Raw genomic sequence first — 24541 nt, forward strand, 5'->3', positions numbered from 1 at the left:
GAAAACAGAAGCTAAGATAAAGCACGCAGCTTTACAAAAGCGGGTAGTCCCTACTAAGAAGAATCTAGCAAACCAAAATGAGATATTATCAAGTGTCATCCTAGGGCAAGGACTCTACCAAATCTATATCCAATCCTAACAAAGGGGCACTTCGATGATTAAGTGCTAGTAACATCCATGGACACTAGTGTATGGCAAATTATTTGAAATTGAAGACAAATAGGATGGAAACAAACGACTACGCAAACAAAGAAAGGGCAATGAATTGAGTAAGCCATTGAAAGGGCAATCGATGGGCATTCATGCCATGGCTCACCTCTAGGGCATGCCATTGAAAGTATTTAAGAGACAAACCACGAGCATTTTGACGAGCTTAAAAGAAATCACAGAGTTTTTCCAAAACCTACAAGGAGAAAGCCGCATGAGAAGACATAATAAGGTTTGTCAAGGACTTTGAGAGAGAAGGAGAAGAACAAATCAGAAGGAGAAAAGAGCATGAGAAGACACTAGAGTTCCAACACGCTGACAGAGAAGACTATCCACCTCAACAAAATGATGAGAGGTGGGCATGTCAGGTCATATGAAAGAAGAATGAGAAGGCCGGGCTCAATGAACTCTCCTGCACACTTCATAAATGTCCTACAGCTCATTCGTTTAGGATTTAGGATTCTTTTACAATTCATTCGTTTAGGAGTTCACATAGATTCTTGTGACACCGTCTTGGTAATTAACTGGTAATTAATTGTGGTAATTACCTACACTCTACTGAGCATGCAAACCCAATGACTGCTGGTAATTAACTACACTCTAATGATCATGCAAGCCCGGTGGTGATAACTGGTTTCTATAGAGAGCATTGCCTACATATCTCAGATGAGGGGTTTATTGACCCACCAGGGTATACGATTCAGAGGTGCCTAGCTGCCTTCATCCATGAGATCATTAGGCATCGTGACTGCTTACTCTGATCTCAGAGACATGAGAAGCATACCCTAATCAGAGCATGATCACAGATTTCTTCCCACCAAACCATATAGACCCCCTTCCACAAGTGAGAGGGATGATCGAGAGCCAGAGCCATTGACACGGCATCTCGAACAGAGGACTAACGCACAAATTACACTTGGGGACATTCCCTTGATGTTCAGAGTGGGGGTGAGATCGACAGGGGTGACTATCGCACTTGTTAGGCATAGAACTGTGACTAGGAGACAATAGAGGATTGCTTCCAGTGAAGCTCAGGTTCTATAGAGAGCATTGCCTACATATCTTAGATGAGGGGTTTATTGACCCACCAGGGTATACACGGGTCACTTGCCCCGTTCATTGAGGATCTCCATTGGGCAATTTCGGGTCTCTTCATATAGACTCCGCATTGAGAGTGGTCGAGTAGAGAGTATAGCGAGGGAGAGGCGTATATGCATGTTGTGCAACCTGCAGGAGGTTGAGTTTGAGGAACATTTCATCTTCAGGTGCCATATTTACTATGAGATCAAAGGACGTTTTTATTCCCTCCAGGCTATATCCTGATTTCTCTCTTTTCCGGATCAGAGATGCCTAGCCGCCTTCATCCATGCAGTCGTTAGGCATCCTGACTGCTTACTCTGATCTCAGAGACATGAGGAGCATACCCTAGTGGACTCTTCAGCTAGTTTGTATCAGGGTTTTCACACTCTCATAGACCCATCGGTCTTCCGAAGATTAATAATCTCTCTCTCTCTCTCTCTCTCTCTCTCTCTCGATATATACATATACACATACATATACCTATGTATGTGTATATGTATAAGGATATGTAGAGAGCGAGGGAGAAGAGGGAAGGAGGGGGCTGGGTGGGGGAGGGCCCCCTCCTTCCATCTTCGTCCACAGCCCCAGACATGAAGGGAGCACTGGAGGGGACTTGCAAAGTAATGGATAATCTGAAATTGAAAAACGGAACACTCAGGAACGAGATTGCAGCCATGCACATAGGCAAGTTAACCTCAGAGCAGCATTCAATAAGCTTTTGAAAACTTACATGAAATTTCTGAAAATCTTTCTTGGAGAATGGACATCTTCACCATGAACCAAGACTCCAAGAACCAAGCACGAAATCATAAGGTGAACCTATAATATTTCCTTCTACTGTTCAGAATCTTTACTTCCAGACAAAAAAAACATAAGGACATCATTTTCACGCTTTGTGACGAGGTTACCTTAAAACTAATGATGGTTTATGGAAAGACTTCAAAACCTGGTTACGATTTCTTTGTATCTTTAACCTCTAGAATGATATTCCTTTCATATTTAAGCTAGCTTTAGGGCTTAACATGACAAAGAACTATGACATAACTAAGTAAAACATAACAAATCAGGAAGGTTAAAGCACATCCATGCTTGCAATACCTGTTTTCTTCCTGCATGGGTAAGAACCCCACCATACTTCAACACCATCAAAGCCTCACTTGGTTGTTCTTCTTCATGTTCATCATCCTCCTTGGGAACCCTAGCCCATTTTGTGGGCTTCAATTGCACTTTCCTATATATGCCAGAGAAATGTCCACCCTAAAACACATATTGAACATAGTTCAAACAAATATGTAAGAGGGCTTGATTGCAAAGGCTATTCAAGTTCCTAGCCAAGAGAACTCATGAGGGAGCCCTCTTTTGTGAACAATTACAGGATTACTCCACATTTAAAGGAAGAAATAGAAATTACAAACGTCAACCATTTCAAATCATAGGAAAACTAAGCACACTACTGAAAGTCTAATGTGTAGCACAAAACATGCGGAGGATTTTTGCTATTTCTTATATGCTATTATTGAGATTTGAAACCAATAGTGATAACCCTACGGCATCACACACGTGAAGGATATAAACAAGATAATAATGAAATCCTTTACATTAAGAATATAAACCTCACTGTTTGCAGTGCTTGCCTTTTAAACCTCTCAACAAAACTTTACCACACCATGAGAAACCTCCTAGGTTTAAGAGCAAGGAGTGTTATGGTGAGGACCAAGAAGTTGGGTAGAAAATAAAATTGAGCCACAACGAAGACAACATGAACTTAGCCACAAGAATCTTACATGCTCATCCCATGTGAACACTATGATGGCTCCTCTTAGAATAAATAAGAGTAGACACCACTTCGATGTTCTTTAAGCTTCCCTCGTATCAATACTTTGTTGAAAGAAGGCTCCCTTATGTCACCAACAATCCTCTCTAGAATTTGGAGTGTTGCTATACACAATCACGTTATAGACTCGCCTGTGAAAGTCCTAAGGTTTCCATTGCAATACCGAATAGCCATGTCAATTTTGTCAAGAGTCTCTAACCCCACACTCTAGTTATGTACGACATGTCAAGAGAGCCTCAAGCAACTTGTTTCCTCAGTCAAGAAACAAGCAATCGGGAGAAACATATAGTAATTCATGCTATAGTTAGTGCACCACAAGAAGACGCCACAAACTCACACCTTGAAGAAAATAATTTGCTATGTTCCCGTCAAAGTCTCCAGTCTATTAATCACACCAACTCTCGTTTGAGGGTTGTATAATCTTCAGTGAGGATTTGAAAACAATCTCACGTATGCATATCTATAAGCATCTTGTACGCTGAACTTTTGTACTCGGAATTTCTAATGATAATAAAGCCTTCGGGGGGGGGGGTCCAGCCCTACATGTCCTGGGTCATAATGTCTTGCAAAGAGAGAGAGAAGTAGAATTTATTAGCGTCCTCGGGGGGCCAAAAAATGACCCATAGGACCCGTCTCGATACAATGTAAAAAGAGTCTCCTCAAGGAGAGTGGTCAGGAGTCTATGAGTTCCTGACGACAGGTAAAAAGACGAGTGACAAAAGATCCCAATGCTGCCGGAGAGGCAGTGAAGAAAACTGATGTCAACTGAGCGGAGTCCCCCAGTATCTGCTGGTAGTCCTCCCTGATATGTGCATATCGGGGGCACTGTAGAGCTACATGTGCCTCCGTCTCAATTGTCTACATGTCACAAAGGGTACAGACTCTAGCATATATGGGATGGTGTTTCCAAGCTCCCTGCTCAATGGCAAATGTATGAGATCTGGTACGGAACCTGGCGATGTTTCTGCGATATAGAAGGGGGATAGGTGTGCTAATATAAGACTGAGCATGAGTCTCTATGGACATGTATGTAGACCAACATGTGGGATTTATGTTGTCTTGGTAATATTCCAGCATTACCCTCTTTTCACTTGTCAACCTCCGCAAAGTTCTCAGTAAAGATAGTTGAAACTCTTGCATGTTGACCTTTTCAGGCGGCATGGTCAAATATGCTTCCACTTTCCATCTGCTGAACCATTTTCTTATGTCGGTTGCCCATCCTCTGCAGATGACCTTACTTTTGTAGTTCTTTTGAAGCTTTGTGCTGGCATTCCATGCTTTATGAGGCAGCCTATCAGGTTGCATTTGCTGCACCTCTATTAGGTATTGCATAACTCTGATCAATGCATGAGAGAGAGAGAGAGAGAGAGGTTGAAAAGAATAAAGCTACGCTGTTTTGACGAGGGATTTTTTTAAGCGAAGAAGCTTTCATCCAATGTGGAAGTCTGTTGACTGTCATAAAACAATGGTAGTGGACCTTAGGTGATTAAGGATCTAGACTATCGATTCAAAGGGACAACTCTATAGAAATAAAGAAAGAAAGGTGTATTAACGTCTTCAGGGGACCTCGTGGGTCTATGAGACAAGATACAAGATATATCTAACCCATACAAGCCACTGTGGGCTGAAGCAAAGGGCTCACTAAGGCCCTCGCTGCTGAGTACTAAGTGCTAAAAATGCAAAAAGCTAGTACAAAATATATAATAGGAAAAAAGGGAGCAATCATCTGCTAAGAAATAGATCTCAGGGTACATGTGGAGGCTCTATATAACCCCGCTCCATGATGGTCCTCTGATGTGATGCAAAGAGCTCACGTATCTGTGTCTATCGGGCTGTCTCCCGCGGTAGCGGGGGGGCGCTCTCCTGGATCTCTGTATGCAATGGGCTACATCGAGAGTAATGCCTAGTCTCTGGCGGTCTCCTCTGAGGAGGACTCAGATAGATCGAACCTCAATCGTGTGTGCTCTGGTCGTCCCACGTGTCGTGTATGGTCTCCGTGTCTCTCATCCAGCCACATCGTGGTGCCAGGTCTCACTGCTGATCCATAGTGCTCTCATCTCCTCGAGCTGCTCCCCCTCGATCTCATCTGGTGCTGGCTCGGATGCGTAAAAATCAGTGACGTCTGTCTGAGCTCGGTCTAGCTCGGTGTTCTAAGGCATCGACTGTAGCTGGTCTCTGGCCTGTGGTACAAGGGAATCTCTATGTCTCCGCATCTCAATCATGTAGAGCCCAATGCAAACCTGATGTGTGAAGCTGGAGAAGGTCTAACCGTATGACACGGTTAATCTCATCATGTGGAAGGAGCTCCACTGGTGCACTGAAAGGGAGGGAGCCTATCCATCTGGATACCGTGGCTATCAAACCATGTGGACACCCACGCATACCATGTTGTATCAAAGCCTCTCTCTGCCAGGCGTTGGGATGACTCTAGTGCCAATCTCGGTAATCTCCACTGAGGTAGGGCCCAAACTTTGTGGAGAGATATTACAGTTTGGAAGAGGGCGTCCACTTGGAGAGGTACGATGGCAAACTCTGCCTGCATGATGTCATGGGGGACTAAAGGCTTACTCCGAATCATCCTAGATCCCATGATAACCTGTATCCTCCCAAATCCCTTCCAGTCAGTAATTGAAAGGTCGCTCCCCCAAAAAGGTACTGCATACATGGCAGTCGGCCTCACGAGAGTGTCAAAAAGCGAGCCCTTCGTCGGTGAATCCTGGACATGTGCCTGGAAGCACTGACTGTCTAATTGAGCCAGGGCTCCCTTCCCTGGTGTGAGTCGTACTCTGGCGGCATCATGGGTCATCGTGAAGCTTAGTCCCGTGAATACTGCCCCTAGGTACGTGTCTGACTACACTATCTCCACTCGCTCCCCACAGTAAGTGAAACTATGTCGACGTCGATGTTGATGAAGCACTACTTGGGATGTATTTAAGATCATAACCTTGGTTTTCCAAAGGTTGATTGTCAGGTCCTTCTCTCTGCAGAACATTTCTATAAACCCTTTGCTGAGGACGAAATGATGACTATGTCATCTGCATAAAGTAGTATATGTACCATCAAATCAGCCAATAGGGAGCCCTCTTCTCCTAGTCGATCAACAAAGGATGTGATCTCATCAAAGTATAGTCCGAAGAGAGTCGGTGAGAGAGAGAAGCCTTGCTTCACCCCTATGGTTCTCTCAACCCAATCCGATAGCCTCCCAGGAGTGCAGACTCGCCCTCTGACTGATTCGTATAGACTAGATAATGACCTCTGGGAGATGCAGCTCCTTTAGTCGCCTCATCATCAGGCGAGAGCGAAGGACAATATCAAAAGCCTTCCGAAAGTCCACAAAGCAAGTGTGGACCTTCTGGCGTCTCGACTTCGCCTCCTCGATGATGGCTCTTAGGGTAAAAATATGGTCTAGCGTGGAATGTTGTCTTCGGCAAACTAACTACCCAAGAGCCCGTTGTCCATGGTCCTCTGTATAACTATTTATCGCCCTCTTTAGTATCAATCCATAAATCTTAGCCAGAGTGGCCAATCATGAGAGTGCGGTAAGTCCCAGTATCCATGGGATCCCCTGCCTTATGTATCGATACAATGGTGGTATTGCTCTAAGTAGGTGGGAATCTGTGACATACTACATGGTTGAACAGCTACGCTAGAACCGAGCCAACCAAGACCTCCTATCCATGTGCAAAGTGCTATATACGTAGCCCCTCATGGTCTGGTGCTCTTCGGTGGTGCAAACGAAGGAGGGCATTCCTCACGTTCTGCGCAGTGAACAAGTGACAAGTAGTGGGTCTGAGCATAGAGGACAAATCTGGTGGCATCTGACCTGGGATATCATATAAGAAGCATGCATATCTATGCCAAATCTCTGGGTTTGTGATGGGAATGGGCCATTTTCCCTCTGATAAGAGTCCCCAACCGATAGTCGGGTCTCCCCCTCGAAAGGCTCCGACCACCTCATCAATCTTGTGAAAGACAAACGCCCACTTCTTACATCGTGTCATCCGCCGACGTGAGATGCGATGCGTCTCAGATGAGGTCAGGTGTCCTAGGGCCTGCTCGCGTGTGAGGTGAGCTCTGATCTCCTTACAACCATCATCATACTAGGGGTTTTGAGGCGTTTTCCCAGCCGATACATGTGTGCGTCAAGTCGTAGGGAAAGATATGATGGCAGCCTCGTGTACCATTGAAACCAAAGTGGCTGAAACCTGAGCAAGATCTACCTCCTCTGTGTGTAAGGTCGAAAGCTCTCGAGATAAGTGACTAACGTAGACTGTATTGAGAGTCCGGTCAAAGTGAACATGGGTCTGAGTGGACACATGAAGGACTCTCTCTGTGACTGGCCTAGTAGTGGAAATACAAAATGTCAGATATGAGTGATTAGCACCGAGACTAGGGGAGGGGATACTACAAAGTCGTGAATCTGAGATGCGAAGGCAATGGGAGTCCACTGTGCTTGCCCCCTCTCCATGTGGAAAACAAGTGAGTCCACCGGATGATGGCCATCTCTAAAGGCCGTTGTATATGATCAGATCATATACTGCTCCCATCACAAGTAGGTGCCGCCCATATCCTGTCACGTGTGGAGCATCTGCTGAGTGTCTCACTCACCCTGTCTAGAGAACTCCGTGATATCATCATGTATACTCTCATACGGGATGTTCCTTTCTTTGGCAACCTCACATGCATTGGATGATGTGTCTGGAAGAAAGTAGCACACCGCAATGAAGATTGGTTGTGCCTCTAGTATCTGAACTCTAATCTACATGTGCCGTGCATGTTCCTCTTTCCTAACCACTGAAAGGAGTGGCCTGAGAGCTGATTTGAAGAGGACAGCCACACCCCCCGAACCTCGTACTCTACTATCCCTCCTTAGTTCCCTCCTATGGGCAGACTCCCATGTGTATCCTCTCACGGTGGGCAGCCCTCTCTCTGGGCTCTCATGTGTCTCGGTGTAGAAGACCATATCTTTGTTACTGTACGTCTCTAAGAAGCCTCCTGGGTCAGACCAAAGGGTGCCATTACAATTCCACATTGCCATATTCAATTTGTTTTGCATACTCGCCCCATTATTCAGACACCGTCATGTGCTGTCCCCTTCTCCTACATCTCGTACTTCTCTTTCTACCCTCTCTCGAATGATCACCTTGCCATCTCTGTAAACTGCCCATTTCCCCTCTTGTCTTGCAGCCATCACCCGCACCATTCCTTCCCTTCTATGCTCCTTCAGTGTTGCCCGTATACTCATGAGCGCGGATCTATCTGTGGCTGTTCGTAACTTTACAACCAAGGGCCTTGTCGGTGCATCTGTTTTACCCATTCTCCGAGCTGATTCACAAGTAAGATTGATTCCCATCTTGTCAAAGAGGGTTTTGGCCTCTGACATGGGGCTATCACCTACAGGTAGGCACATTCAAAGTCTTGCTGCCCCGTCGTTTTTCTTCTTCAAGTGTTTCAGAGATGAGCTCCCTTTTCTTTGGTGTTGTGTCTTTCTTTAACACATCTTTCCATGCAAGCATATATGCCTTCCCCTTCGTGATTTGTTGTATGAACTCAGCATGTTTCCCTTGTACCGTTGTTTGCAAGGCTGCCATTTCCTTTTTCAGCTGTTCATTCTTTGATTTCAGCACATCAATGATCTTGCATCCTTCCTCTGGCACCCCTTTGGCATCTTTGAGTTGTACAACTATGGGATCCTATGATGCACCTTTTGATTGCTTCAATTCCATTAGTAAATTCTGAATAAATCATGTCTCCTTACATGCAATGCAACATTGTTTTTTCTTCATAAAAGCCAATGTGGCATTGCTAACACATTAGAAATTTTCATAACTTGATAACCATGTATCCACCATGACATTGTGATGTGAAGTCATCCAGACAAATATAAATTTCTTCCATTCACTACATCCCAGTGATGATGCAAACGAGAATCTTGCATACTCTAAGCTATACCCAAATTAATACCCCATCCCCTAGGTTCATGCTATCCAAAATATTCTAAGACCATGTAGCCAACTCAAATGTGGTACTATAAAATCATGGATAGTTGTTAGTATAATTTACTAATAACATCTCCAATTTGTCATGTCCCAACTTTGTTAGCATAACATCTCCACTTGTCGTGTCCCAACGTAGCCACGAAGAGGGGAAGGCTCTTAATGAATCTAGATGGATCAATGGTCCATGGCTTGCCTTAACAATCAAGACTCAAATTATGTCCAAGTACACAGAATCTGGTTACTTGAGCTCGCAAAATTAGTAGACTATAACATGAACAAAGCAAAAGAAATACCGCAACGTTAGCTTCTAAATGTCGTAGAATCAAAAAGACAAATCCTCTACAAAAGAAAAAATAGACAACGGTATTACCCTAAGTGTGAGGTGTTGGCACAACGCGTCTAGATCTTTGAATGAGAAGCTTAAGCATGAACTATATAAAGGAAGATATGTCTACCATGGAGACAATCATGAACTAGCTGCTATAAGAGAGCCACTTGACATTGAAAGAGGTCACCCACTCAAAAAGCTACAAATCTATCCCAAAGAGACCTAAACGCACACTTCTACATTAACCCACAAGCACTTCAACAGAGAGAGTTAACAATAAGTTTGTCATCACTCTCACAATTATAAATCACAAGAGGTATTTGGATACTAGGTAGAATACAATTATATCACTACTAACCTTTTAAGACGATATGTTTAATATACATTTGTCGCATTACAATAGCAAAGCCAAAAGAAAAGCCAATTGGAATTGATATTTGTCTTCCATCTCACATGCCACAAATATATCCTCAAACGGATTAGTTATGTCATCACCCACAAGGTAGCAATTAGCTACTAATCAACTTTTAAAATATTCTACCTCCTCCAAAACTGCTTTCACGTGGCGTAGTTTTTCTGCATTTTCAAGATCTTCGGCCTCACTATCACTTTCCTTCCCAGACCTACAAAACAAAGACACACCAAAACAAATCTGATTGGAGCCACGAACAATTAGCTCTAAAATTGCATACAAGATACTTCACATAAATGGCCGTAATGCATGGAATCTTTATATTTGCTTATACTCACATACAATAGCAACTCTCTCTCTCTCTCTTGAGAGAAACCTGAAGCATGTTACGACCAAGAAAGAGACTTTTTTCAAAGTTTCGAGAGGATCTCCGTACTTCTCCGAGTCTTCTTCAAGGTTGAGGTGGCATTTTCAGCCTCAACCTTGGATTTTTGTTAGCTCCTTTTGAAGTGCCTTTTCTCTCATGCATGACATGATGTACTCCCGCATTTGAGCTTGCTCTTGCAGCTTTCATTCATACTTAATGAAGTAATCTTTTTGCAAAAAAAAAACTGAAGCATGCTCTTGCCCTGGTCTCCCCCCTCACATCTCCCGCCCATCAGTACCCCTTCCATCCCCACTTGCGCCTCTCCACTGGCCTTGCTAGCCTCTCCCGCCTTCCTCCAGTTGCCCGAGTCTCCGCCTCCCCCCTGTCGGGACACCATGCTCCACCCCTTTCACCCCCTGGCCTTGCTTCACACCCTTTCTCCCCTCACAAACTAACTGAGAAAATCAGTAAACCGGCCGAGAAAAATCAGGCAAGGTCACCCTCACGAGCAGGTTTTCCTTGAGTTCAACCATACATTTGACACAGTACCCAGAGGGAATCTATGAGAAAGATTATCCAAGATGAATACACCACTAGAGTACTCTCATACTGTACAATAAGGTTTTGAAAGAATTGGCAAGGTTCATAGTTCCATTAAAGAATTAGAATAACTAGCAACATCCAGATCAATCGGGAGGACTCCCCTGCTTCCTACAAGGAGGGGTGAGGAGTACAACGGATAACCATCAAGAGGACTCACCTACTTTCCACATGGAGGGGGAACGAGTACAGTGGACCTTTGGGATCTTTTGTGTTACATATACATGATCTCACTATCCCTTTTCTCCTTGCCCACTAGGTGCTGAGCACTCCCATCTAACTTTCAGTGTCTCCACCTCCATGCCAGCCATAGGATGAGATCCGCTAGCCCCCACTCGTATCTAGATAAACCTCGACCACACCCTTGATATAGTCAATGTGTAGGAGCCACATGCCCCATGAGCTACTGACCTCCCTTGGAGATGATGCAGACCTTGCCAATGCCTGAGACACTTTGGTATTAGTGGTTCAAGAGGCAACTATCATGTGCTTTCCCAGGACTCAACATCACAGACCGATACACTGTTAGTTGACATTGATCGCCAGTCCCATAGATCATGAAGGGTCACACAATGGACTTTAATAGAACTAAATCATACATACATGTGTGTGTGTGTGTGTGTGTGTGTGCATTTTTGAATTCATCTCTTCAGCACCCTTATGAGTTCTTCCGGGCCTCATTGCAACAGTCCTGATATGATGCCTTGCATGAGGAGGATTTGGATGTCTCTTGCATTGAGCTTTTCTTTTACTGTTTTTGATGGATAGGGCATTGGCTCTTTTCTGGAGCACTACCCTGTTGTAAAATGGGTGTTCCATAATATGATATTCTTAGTTTCACAAAAAAAAAAAACTCTGTGTGTGTGTGTGTGTGTGTGTACACAGACACCTTTTTTAGTAAAATCTGAGTGCTTTATATTACAAGATAGCTAGCCATAAAAAAACTGAAAAGCAAAAATAGTACATCAAGCGAAAATGTCCATGTAGGACAATGTGTGTGTACAGACACACACACACACACACATGGGATAAGTCCCATGATGACACGTGGCACTCAAACAAGACTCACACACATAAACTAGTACTAGATCACCTAGTACTTCACACCAACACACTCTTTGGCTATGATATCTCCGAAACCCCCCTTCAGAGCAAAGAGAGTGAGACCCAACACGCAAAGAGTAGACCGATCCCCCCTCCACTGCAATACTACAAAGAGCAAGTCCAACTATCCAACACCTCCAGTGTGGTAGTGACTTCTCGGTCAGCTTGCGACTGGCAAGGGTAGACCATCACTCGTCATCCCCCCTTACTCTGAACTGGGTGGTCAATACCATCAACCAAAGTAGAAGACAATACATTCATTTTTGGCGGACAACCCAGCGCAAAGTACCTCTAATTGACTCTTCAAACATTCATTTTAGAGGGACTACTCAAGGAAGAGAATCTTTAAACCAAACATAGAAATGTTTTCATTCATTTTATGCCAGGGAACCCATGATCCCGAAGTAGCTACCGCATAAGAGTGTGCACATCCTAATGTGAAGAGGTATGTCGCTGAAGAACCCAGCTAGGATGCCCTTGAATGATGTGTCGATGGAGTCCATAGGAGCAGCTACCAAGGGAGATCATGTCATGACTCTCAATTTGCCGATCGGAGAGTCACCAAATGTGAAGAAAATCTTGAAATTTGAGCAATTATGCCCAAAGGAGGCAAAATGCCCAAATGAATGTACAAGATAGTAATGAAATTACATGAATTTTGAGAAATCCCCAAATGTCTACATGCAGAAGAGTTCAATACAGCTCAGGGGATGCAAAAAACAAAAATGTCCTAAAATTTGAAAATTAGGGTTTAGGGTTTGAAAAATTTTGGGGCTTTTCAAATTTTCTTGAAGGAGAGTGTTCTTGCAACACTCAAGAGCCCTTAAATCATAAAAGCCATGAAAAATTTTCGAAGATCTAAGCAGATATTGCAAAAATTTTCTTTTAGGGTTTTGGGGCAGTAAGAGGTCCGAAATCTGCATGGAGCAAGTCGTGGGCTGGAGTAGAGGTGAAGTCAGCACCTCCAAAACGTCGTGAGCAGCAGCAGCTCCAAAGCATGAACTGTATGAAGGCGGGCAGCAGCCTCGAAATGAAGTAGGACAGCTCCAAAAATACTTCGAAGTGCAACAACAGCCTTCAAACAACCAAGTCGGCTGCAATATGGTCCAAACAGCAGCAAAGAAACTCTGAAATAGTGAGGCGGCTGCAGCAGATGGGTGATAACAGCTCCGAAATGCAAAACTGGCTGTGCAAAGTACACTGAGGTGCTGCAGCAGGTCTTCAAGGAGAGAAACGCCTTATTTGGATGTGCTGGAAGTCCTGATACACCTCGAAAATGACTCTTTTGAAGGCGGATATGCAGCAGCAGCACCGAGACCTTGATTTCGGCAATGGGGAGCTCCACACGTGCACGCAGGCCTTGAAGAATGTGCCGACCAGCTAGCTTACAAGGCGCCAAACCTCCACACGTGTAGGCGCAGCTTGCAGGAGCAGCCGACCAGCAAGGCTTTGGAGAGGTTAGACGGGCAGAAATGGACACGAAGAAGAGGCGGCTATGGAGATTCTAGGTCGGCAGGTAGGAGTGCAAAGAACTGTAAGAGAAGGAGGCAAAACTGAGGTGGCTGCAAGAGAGAATGGAGCTTGAGCTAGAGTGACGAATTAGGGTTAGGGCAAGGGTGACGTGGCAGCTATGGAAGGTGGCTCTGATACCATGTTAGAAACATGGTAGAGAGAGAGAGAGAGAGAGAGAGAGAGAGGTTAGGGTGTGAGGAAATGATGCTCAAATGAAGACATGACAAAAGGTTTTCATTTATTCATCATGTATGACAAGATAAGTGAAGTACAAGCCTTATATAGGCTACTCATTCACACACTAGCACCTAGTGCATATGGGATAAGTCCCATGATGACACATGGAACTCAAACAAGACTCACACACATAAACTAGTACTAGATCACCTAGTACTTCACACCAACACACCCTTTGGCTATGATATCTCCAACAATATATCTATATATATGTGTGTATGTAACTACATATATATAGATATGTGTGTGTGTGTGTGTGTGTGTGTGTGTATCTATATATATGGGGGTGGTAGTGTGTTTGTGTGTGTGAGAGAGTGCGGCCTCTGTTCTCCAGCCTCGCCAAGGATCCCGTCCAGGCTCCCCTTCCGTCCGTACATCTGTACTGTCGCCGTACGGTTTTCGTACGACCGTACAAATCCGTGCTTGTCTACATCGCCGTACTCTTCTGACGTCTGAGTTTCGTACGTCCGTACAACCTTGTTGGTACTTCTGTGCAGTCCAGTCCTTTCCGTGTCCTTTTGCATCTCCATACAATCCAGGCCTTTCCGTACAGTCCTGTTGGTATAATCCCCGTATAGTCTCCGTACAATCCAGGCTTTCCGTACAGTCCGTACAATCCCGTATCCTTTCCGTACGATTTCTGGGCCTTGCTCCTGTGCATTACCCGTACAGTTCTCTTCCATACAATCTCCGTACAATCCAGGCTTTCCGTACAGTCGGTACAATCCCGTATCCTTTCCGTACGATTTCTGGGTCTTGCTCCTGTGCATTACCGTACAGTTCTCTGTCTCCTTTTCTTTCCCTCTATACTTCTTCGTACAGTCTTTCTTGCCTTGCCGTATTTCAATCATGGCTTCAGCTTCGGATGTTTGTACATATGCTCGAAAAGAAAGACCCACAGATGCCAAGCGCCGTCCTTCACAGCCTGCATCACAAGATGATGAACTTACTATGGAAGCTCAATACGTGTTTAAAACACTCAAGGATGACTTTCAACAGTCACGACAGGAATGGGGCAAATCAGTTCCAGAGATCACATACAAATTGAATTTGCCATCCCTCGTGAATCCTCTCAGAAAGTTATCTCAAACTGCAATAATAATTTTCTTTCCAGGAAGAATCCCAGCAGCCAGTGATGTTGCCCAGTGGATTAAGTCCATCCTTGGAGGATGCTTTGTAGAGGGTGTATATTTTGCATCTAGAGGCTTTTATGAGGTACATTTATCAGATGCTTTGTGCAAGCAGAGGCTACTTGAACTTTCTCCCCTTTTTTATGGGAAGCAGATGGTACATGCTATGCCCTGGTCCCCAAACAAGGATTATCAAAGTCTTATACAACATCATTGTCCTGTATGGGTTGAGGTTGTTAACTTCCCCGATTATATGCATGAAGAATTGCCTCGCCTGTTGGCTGCTTCCTTGGGACAGGTCATTTGTCCTCCACGCCCTATGGGAAACCGTAACAGGTTCTGCATTCTCTGATACACCTACCCCTCCTTCTATTGCAGTGGAAGTTGAGGGAGTGCAATTGGGAAAAAGGTATTTTGAATTGAAATGGGGTGTGTTTGCAGGAGCTTGTTTTGCTTGCCATAAGTTTGGGCATCTAGCCTCTGAATGCCCAATGGTTTTGCATCAACCCCCTCCCAATGCCTTGCCGCCCCAGACACGGGAAAAGAATGAGAATTTGCAAGCTAAGAGAGCAAATAGAAATGGAGCAAAGAATGCCAAACCAACTAATCAGGTGCAATCACTTGCTGGAAAAGGAAAAGATAAAGAAAAAGAGAAGATGAAGGAATCTGCGGGAACTGATTGGGATGGTTTTCAACAGCCTAAGAAGGTAGTTGTATTGAAGCAACGCCCCTTTCAATCTCGTCAATGGGATGCTTCTTCTCCCTCACCAGGACAGGCTTCTACTTCAGCTCCTGTCCTTCAAAATTGGGTGGGGGTTTTGAAGAAGGGCATCCCCATATGTGATTCTGAAGAAGGGGAGAATGCTATTTCTTTCATGGATCATGAGGGAATGCAGCCCATGCAGGCAGAGGATTTGCCTCTCTGACATCTTGTTCTACCCTTATACTTTACTGTATATACCTCTTTCATGCATCAAACACTTAAGTGCTTTACATACAATGTACAGAGCCTCTGCAATGTCTCAAAGTGGAGGCTTTTATGGAATTATGTACATAAAAGGCAGCCAGATATTGTGTGTTTGCAAGAGCATAATCAACACTCTAAGGTTGGTCATCATGATTATTTTGGCGGCTATGACATATACTATGCTAGTACCACCACCTACTCAAGTGTATGCATACTGGTTAGACATGAGCTGGAGCCTCAGTTAGCCTTCAATGACAGCAGTGGCAAATGGATGGTCATACAATGTAATGTCAATGGTGATATTCTTGAGTTTGCATCAGTCTATGCCTCCCAAACCTCTGCCATGAGGGCTTCTTTATGGGATTCTTTAAGCAAATATCCATGGAGATCTAATGCATTCATCTGTGAAGATTTTAATAATTCCCCTCTGCAAAGAGATAACACCACTTCAAGATCTCATATGCTATCATTGGAAAGGCAGAAATGGGATAGCATGCTTCTTTCGGTGCAGCGAAAGAAAAACTCATGTCTAAGGGTAAGGAAGCTAGATGGCTCTTGGACGCACTCTTTCTCTGATCTCCAAGATGAATGCCAAAATTATTTCCAAAAACTGTTCTGTTCTCCTGGTTCCCCATCAAATCAAAGGACTGACGCGAGGACTGAATTCCTCCAATATGTTTTTGAAATAGTGAAAATGGATGATGCTCTAACTTTGGAGAGGCCTTTTACTGATACAGAACTTGATAATGCATTGTTCCACCTCAGCAAATACAAGTCCCCTGGCTGGGATGGCCTTACGGTGGAATTTTATATTTCTTTTTGGGATGATTTGAAAGATATCCTCTTGCAAATGATCAATGTTGCGTGGCAAGAAAATCAGTTACCGCACTCTTGGAAGCATGGCATAGTCAAACTTGTGCCCAAAAAACATCTGTGTGACCATATGTCAGATTGGAGGCCTATTACTTTGATGCCTGTAGTTTACAAACTCATTGCCAAAATGATTGTGTATAGGCTTGACGGGATACTGAATGCGGGCCTTCATCCTCATCAGTATGGGTTTGTGCCACGAAGACAAATCCATGACAATATCTCCAATGTATTGATTGCAATTGAATATGCCAAGTACTCGCATCAAGATGTGCTCATATTGGATGTGCTCATATTGCAGGTAGACATGGCTAAGGCATTTGACGCTGTACAATGGGATTTTATCTCTCAAATCATGACAAAGTTAGCCTTTGGTCCAAAGATAGCAAATGCAGTTTACTGGCTTTATTCTGGCTCTACTTCTCTGTGCATTCTTAGGGGTCATCTATCTCGGTCATGGACATTGGGTAGATTAGTTAGACAGGGCTGCCCTCTTAGTGCTCTCTTCTATGCCATTGCGACCCATCCCCTCTTAATGTATCTTGATCATCTTACAAACACAGGACAGATAACTAGTCTTAAAATCCCTGGGGCTGCATCTTTTTTGGCACAAGCATATGCTGATGATTCCTTCTTTATGCCACAGAATTCTCCCCAGGAAGTTCACATGCTTATGACCACTCTATCATTGTATGGATTGGTAGCGGGATTGCATGTCAATTTTGACAAATCCAAATTGCTTCCCCTGAAACAATGTGATTGGCATTCTATTCTTTGGCCAGGTCAGGTGGTGCATTCCAAAGATGTAGTCAGACATTTGGGATATCCTATAGGATGGCATATCACCACGAAGTAGCCATTAAAATGGATCTTCCAAAGACTTCAACATAAACTGGAATACTGGAAAATTTCTACTTGGCCACTTCATGTCAGGCTCACAATAGTATAGTCCATTGTAATGTCCTATGTTCAGTTCTTTTTGCCTTTGCTACATTGGTCATCCAGAGATATTTCAGCCTTTATGTCTCAAGCTATGGAGATGTTATGGAGGACAAAAACTGCTGTGAAAGCATTGAGATTGATGAAGATGGAAATGGTGTGCTCTCCTAGGATGCATGGTGGACTTAATATCCTTAATATAAGATATCATGTACTTGCAAGGAAGGCGACTATGCTCCATACTTTTTTTTGCCAACAACAGCCATGGACTTGTATGATAGCATCCATGTGTGTCAACATGAGGACTTCTGCTTATGGTCATTGGACTAGAGATCATTGGGAGGTTGTCATTGGGAGATTTGTAGGGAAGATACTTGGCTGTCCTTTCTCTACAGCTCTGATACTTGACTGGAAACAAGTACTTTCTAAGGTCAAATGGGCTCCTGACAATTGCTCGGCGACAAACTCAATAAGGAAAGAAAGTATTCATTGGAGTGCCATCTTTGACATTCCACTAGCTTTACAGTAAAGCTAGAACTTGTTCGGGCATACAATCTCATGAAATTGGGATTTAGATATATACATGATGTAGATAATCAGGGCTATGTCTTATATTTTCCTCAGGCCACTGCTTCCTATGCATTGGGAATGCACTGGGAATTAGATATATACATGATGTAGTAGATAATCAGGGCTATGTCTTATATTTTCCTCAAGCCACTGCTTCCTATGCATTGGGAATGCACCATAGGTCGATATGGAAGAAAATTGCTGATTTGTTACATCCTTTTCTACCTGCTCCCCCTGTGGCTGACACAGACAGGCTTATGGATTGGCAATTGCAACCCTCTGCTACATGCTCTCATCCTGTTCCTCTACCTGCCTTGACCTCCATCAAAGCCTACACGTTTCTTCAGCCTGCTCCATGGATTCAGCAATATGCTAATACTCTGTGGCATATCAGGAAGCCCCTCTCATGGTGGCGGAAGAATCTCCAAATATTATGGAAGTGTAAAATGCCTTTGAAACAAAGACTTTTTCTTTGGAGATGCATAACAAGCACATTGTCAGTGGGAGTCACACTTGCCAAACGTCGCATTGCACCATCCACATGTTTACGATGTCACGCTCCTTCAGAGACTGTCCCTCATTTGCTTTGGCACTGCCAGTGTTCTAGGAACCTCCTCGGAAGAATTTCAGATCATCTTGGACTCTGTTTCCCGAGTCACAGATTTGGGAAACATTTCTGGCTGTTTGGTAGATTTATGAGGTCTTTGTCTCAATACTCACTATTTCTCTCTTGGGTGAGATATTGGGCTCTTTTGACAATCTGGAGTGAGCATAATTTGGCATACTTGGGTCGGCAGATTCACAAGTCATATGAATCTTTCCGAGCCTCATTGCGGCAATCCTTATATGATGCCTGCCATGAGGGTGATATGGAGGCTTCTTGCATAGAGCTTTTCTTTTTATGTTTCTGATCCTTGGGATACTCTCTATTTTGGAGACTTCCCGTCTTGTAAATTTAAGAGCATATAAATACAGCACTCGATATTACCAAAAAAAAAGTGTGTGTGTGTGTGTGGGGGGGGGGGGGGAGGGTTATGGATTATGAATTTGGTTATGGATGTATTTGTCCTCGGTGTTGAGGCATGTTTACCGGCTCCACCCATCAGTTTCATTGTATCAGTGTCTTTCAGTCTCATAGAGCCTTTTGGTCTTCTGAAGACTTTAATATACTCCCTCCCTCCCTCCCTCCCTCCCTCTCTCTCTCTCTCTTGGATGCATCAGCCCAGACATGCTAGACTCTTGAGAAGGGAGCTTGGATGCATCAGCCCAGACATATACCTTTGTAAGACTAGAATAAGTCGAATCATACAAATTTAGAATTTTTGTTGTTCTAAAGATAAAAAATCTACAAAGAAATTAAAAGAGAAAATGAAAGAGAAGAAAAAAGAGGTAAACAAAACTTTTATGAAAAACAAAAGGAAGACATACTTAGCAAGCAAAGCAACACTTATGTCGTCATCAGTGCCCAAGCATAAGCAGCTATACTGGGTTTCTAAAGACCCGCGGAGTCTCTTGGGCAAACCCAGTGCTTACTAAAATACGTCAAAAAAACAAAAGATAATGAAAACAAGAAATAAAGAAGAAACGAAGCAGGTGACTAAGCAAAAATAAACAAGCAAGCCAAGAAACAAAAACTTCCAAAAAACTAGAAACTCTCTCTCTCTCTCTCTCTCTCTCTCTCTTATTTAAAACATAAAAAGCTAAATGGCCCTTTACACTTATGTATCGTTTCTACAAAGAGGCAAAAATACATTTCTAACTTAGAAAGCACAAGTATACTCAAACAAACTCTCTTTTGAAACTAAAAGAAAAACGGGCTATTCAGCTCCTCGCTTTTTGTTTTCAGCTTATGTTCAATCATTCTAAACAAACCTAAGGCCGAAACACCATAGATAAAAGACTTCATATCTAAGAATGTGCGAACTTTTTTCATTATTTAACTTGGATTATACCTCTTGTGTAATAGTAAAGTGATCAAATTACTACATTGAGTGACTCCTTAGTTGTACAAAGGCGGGAAAATCTATGGAATTGGGAAGAAATGACTCCATATTTTGCCAAATCAGAAATGTTTGAGTCAATGTGAGGCATTTTTATAATGTGTAAACCACTATATTCAGGTTGTTCACGTTTATCGTATATATCAACCTCTAATCCTATGGTAGATTGAGAAAGTCTAAGATCTAAGAAAACACAAGAATCCCCTCTTGAAGTGCAGTTCAGTTCACAAGAGTCACGAGAATAGATTCCTTCTCCAAAAGCTCTAGTGTCTTTGTACATACATATGTCTTTGTACATAAAGTCTTGAAAGTTAGGAACATTTGGTACAAATAAATCATCTATAAAACGCCTAACTTGACTAAGCTTATGTAAAATGATAGGGTAGGTATTGATAGAAATAAGACGTTGCATAAACTCAAATTCATAAGTGAAAAGATAAAAGTTTGCTAAAAAGACGGCACAATTAGTGCCCATGGGGATTCCTATAACTTGTTGAAACAAAGAATCACCTATTGTGATGTAAAGATTATCTAAAAGAAAATCTATTCAAGAGCAAACATCTTCTACACTTACTACCTTTGTGTATCTTTTCTTTTTAGAACCTATGTCATGATCTTTATTTTTTAGCCACAAAAAGTCGAGCATAAGGCTGTTTTCTCAACTTTTAGCACTTTGCATCTATCTTTGTCAAATCTCAGCTTGAAAACTTCAGCCACTAGCTTTTTAATTCTAAACTTCAGGTCTTCCAGCTCAATCTTTGTGTAAAGCGTGGTAAAATCATAGGTTTGAAGGAGAATAGGAGACTCTTTTTCCTGAATGCTTCGAGAGGAATTAAAAAATTTTACAACAAGAATCACTCCTACAGAGTCATTTAAAATCCAGCTTGAGTTCGAGGGGACATCTGCCTCTTTTAATAAGTCCCTCCAAAGTTCATGGACACTAGGCAACATGGCTTTGAAGCAGTAGCTTAGCCATTTAGACACATTCGTCAAAGTAGTCTCACAAGCAGCTACAATAAATCTTGGCTTTTTTTTAGTATTGTGAAACTTCCAAGCAGCACAAAGAAAAGGTATGCTTTGATTGCAAACAAACCCAGAAGACTTGCAAAAACTCTGATGTTTTGAGAAACTAAGGCAGGGGCGTAAGTTTTGGCAGACGAGTTCACTTCTCCCAAAAGACATTCTAAGTAAAACTTTTTGCAAATAAAAACAAAGTTATTGGAGCATTTGTCCACATAAGAAATGACAAAATTCCTATGGAATTTTCGAAGAAGAGTTTCATCTTCTTTCGAAAGATGGTTACTTTTCTTTGAGCAATTAACCGAAGGGACGACTTCTAGTTTCAAAGCAACTTTCTTCAAAATCTTCCCTTTCCATTCTGATAAGATATTTTTAACTCCTAAACATTCTTCTAATTGCAAAACAAACTTTGAGATTCCCTTATTGATAGCTTTTAAAAGGCAAGACTCTTTAAAAGAGTACAATCGAAATTTTGTGCCTTTCATGAAAAGGTCTCTTAGGTTACTAGAAAGCAAAATTGAGGTATCAGTTGTGACTACATGTCCTAAATCAGGGAGGACTACCAGCAAATACTGGAGGACTCCGCTCAGCTGACATAAGTTCTCTCTACTGCCTCTCCGGCAGCATTGGGATCTTTTGTCACTCATCTTTTTACCTGGCGTAAGGAACCCATAGACTCCTGACCCCTCTCCTTGAGGAGACTCTATTTTACATTGTATTGAGACGGGTCTCATGGGTCATTTTTGGCCCCTCGAGGACGTTAATAGACTCTGCTTCTACTTCTACTTCTACTTCTCTTTGTCTCTCTGTCTCTCTCTCTCTCTCTCTCTCTCTCTCTCTCACTCATCGCACATTGGCAGCGCTCGCCATCTCCCGCTTTTCAATGTTGCCAGTTTCACGTAATTAAACATGGCCGACACCGTCGAGCATGTTACAGAAGCAGCAACAGCAGCAACATCAATGGCTGCCACGACCGATATGCTGCACTATAGTAGAAGAGGACTTGCATCTTCTTCAAAGGAGAGCGCAGTGCCTGCACTTGCCGCACTCCCAGTCGCAGGTACACCGGTTTCAGCTCCACTATCTCATCTTCCGCCCAGCGCAGTGCCCGCACTTGCCGCACTCCTAGTCGCAGGTACACCGGTTTCAGCTCCATTATCTCATCTTCCGCCCATAGCTACTTTGTACCCGCAGTTTTTTTCACCCCTCCCCTCTCAGGCTCCTTCTTCTCCTACCCCTTCTCCACCCTTTTTGCTCCCCCTCTCACAGCCCTCTGTCACCTCTTCCCCCCCTTTGTTGCCTATTTTACCTACTTTGCCAGAGGCTCCCTCCTCCTCATCCTCTCTACAGACTTTACCCATCCCCTCCTCTCCATCCCCGGTACCCGCTTTCTCTCCCCCTTTCCAGCCTTCTCTTTCATCCCCGCTACCCACCTTACCGGTTTCCCCCCTTTCTCCCTTTCTTTCTCCTTCCATGCCTTGTGCTGTTTGTCCTTGCCGCCACATCCTACCAGAGCTTCAGCACTTTGAGACCCACCTCCGAGCTGCCCTTCAGATGCTTCACAGGAAGGACAAGACCATTTCTCTACTTACAGCTCAGGTTGCATCTCTTGCTGATCGAGTGACACAGCAGGATCGGGCGATCTTGTCTATTAGGACAGATCTTCAGGTCTTACAGGCGACTCATAGGACTCTTGCTGGAGAGATTCATGGACACACAGAGCGAGTGCAGCAGATCGAGACTCGCATTCAACACATAGACACATCTCCCACTACAGCAGTAGCAGCGGTTGAGGAGCGTTTGACCTCCCTTCACCAGAGAGCCACAGAGTGGGTGGATGTCGTCCGCCATCAGCCATCACAGCCTCAGAGATCGACTGTATCAGCTACATTGGCCGAGTCACAGCAGAGGGCCACAAAGGCCCTCAACATTCGCATTCGTGGTATCTTGCCCTCGGCGACAGAGTCCACGATGACACAGGCTGTGACCTTTGTCTCTCAGACACTGGGAGTACAGGATCATGGCATAGTAGGATCATATAGAGTCGGGAGGGATCGAACTAGAGAGCAGCCCCTCATTATCAGATTCAGAGATGCCCAGGCACGTCTAGCTGCCCTCAGGAGGAGAGGGACACTCAGAGACCACCCACAGATTTCCATGGACGAGGATCTGACTCAGATACAGGTTGAGGAGCGCAAGACGCTCGACTTACACCCTCTTTTTTAATTATTTTTTGGGATCAGATTGGGGGTTACATCACCTCAGCCCTACAGGGCGTTCGGGACTCAGGTTAGATGCCAGACTCACACTCGGAGGGTCTCATTCATCTTATTCCAAAAGGAGGATGCAAAAATTTAGTGTCTCACTGGAGACCGATCACCTTAGTGGGCACTTTGTATAAGATATTGGCGAAAGCCATCAGCCTGGATTGCAGCTCATCCTGCCAGATCTTATACATGACATGCAGACAAGCTTTATCCATGGCAGAAGCATTTTTTATGACATATTCTCATTTTGGGAGGCTTTTGAGTGGGCTATGCATGAGGGCCATAGATTGACAATTCTACTCCTGGACTTCATAAAATCATATGACAGGGTAGATTGGGGTTTTCTAGAGGGAACCCTTCTTCGCTTTTGATTTTCAGATTTGTGGATTAGAGCGGTTTCTGCTCTTTACAGGTCAGCCCATAGCCACGTACTCATTGGTGGAGTCGGGGGAGACAAGTTTCACATTTCCAGATCAGTCCGCTAGGGATGCCCTCTAACCCCCTTTCTATTATTATTTGTGGCTGAAGATATAAGCCTCTATATTAGAGCTCAAGCTGATATCTTTGGGCTGAGATTTCCATTGAGACAGGAAGAGGAGTTGCTCGACAGTGAGCTGGCAGATGACACGGCTATTTTTTTGGATGCCACTCCACAGGCACTCACCTCTTTCAGGACAACCTTGGAATTGTTTTGCATTGCAGCAGAGGCTCACATTAACTGGAAAAAATCCAATGGTTTCTGGATTAGTGATGAGGACACTCCAGATTGGGGTGCTGATATTGGCTTTACTTGGATTGAGAGCGGTGTCTCCGTCAGGTAACTTGGATGCCAGGTTGGGGTGGGCATTTCTCCACCACAGCAGTTCACTCCCGTGTTGGAGAGCATCAGGAGGAAACTCCTATTTTGAACTTCGGCCAGACTTGACCTTGCATCCAAAGTGGTGGTTGTAAACCAAGTACTGGTGGCTCAAGTATTCTGAAAACGTCTCAGAATACCTGGTATTTTCTGGTCATGGTGGCACATGTTCATCCAGAAGGATATAGCCACCTATGAATGTATAGGGGATGACAGATCATGTAACAAAGGGAACCAAGTGT

General features: G+C 43.8%; 1 protein-coding gene across 4 annotated transcripts in view; it reads right to left on the minus strand.

Moving 5' to 3' along the window:
- The window catches only part of LOC147892238 (inositol hexakisphosphate and diphosphoinositol-pentakisphosphate kinase VIP2-like), a 248985-nt gene that overhangs the window by 26118 nt on the left and 198326 nt on the right, over positions 1-24541 (minus strand). For all 4 annotated transcript variants that reach the window (XM_087388899.1, XM_087388900.1, XM_087388901.1 and 1 more), the window contains 2 exons: positions 9990-10071; positions 2386-2544 (listed from right to left, as the gene is read on the minus strand). In XM_087388899.1, coding sequence (XP_087245025.1) covers positions 2386-2544; positions 9990-10071 — 241 coding nt within the window. The remainder of the gene's footprint in view (positions 1-2385; positions 2545-9989; positions 10072-24541) is intronic.

This window comes from Dipteris shenzhenensis, chromosome 17, assembly GCF_047967505.1.
Source record: "Dipteris shenzhenensis isolate YYH24624 ecotype China chromosome 17, Dip_SZ_1.0, whole genome shotgun sequence".
Classification (NCBI taxonomy): Eukaryota; Viridiplantae; Streptophyta; class Polypodiopsida; order Gleicheniales; family Dipteridaceae; genus Dipteris; species Dipteris shenzhenensis.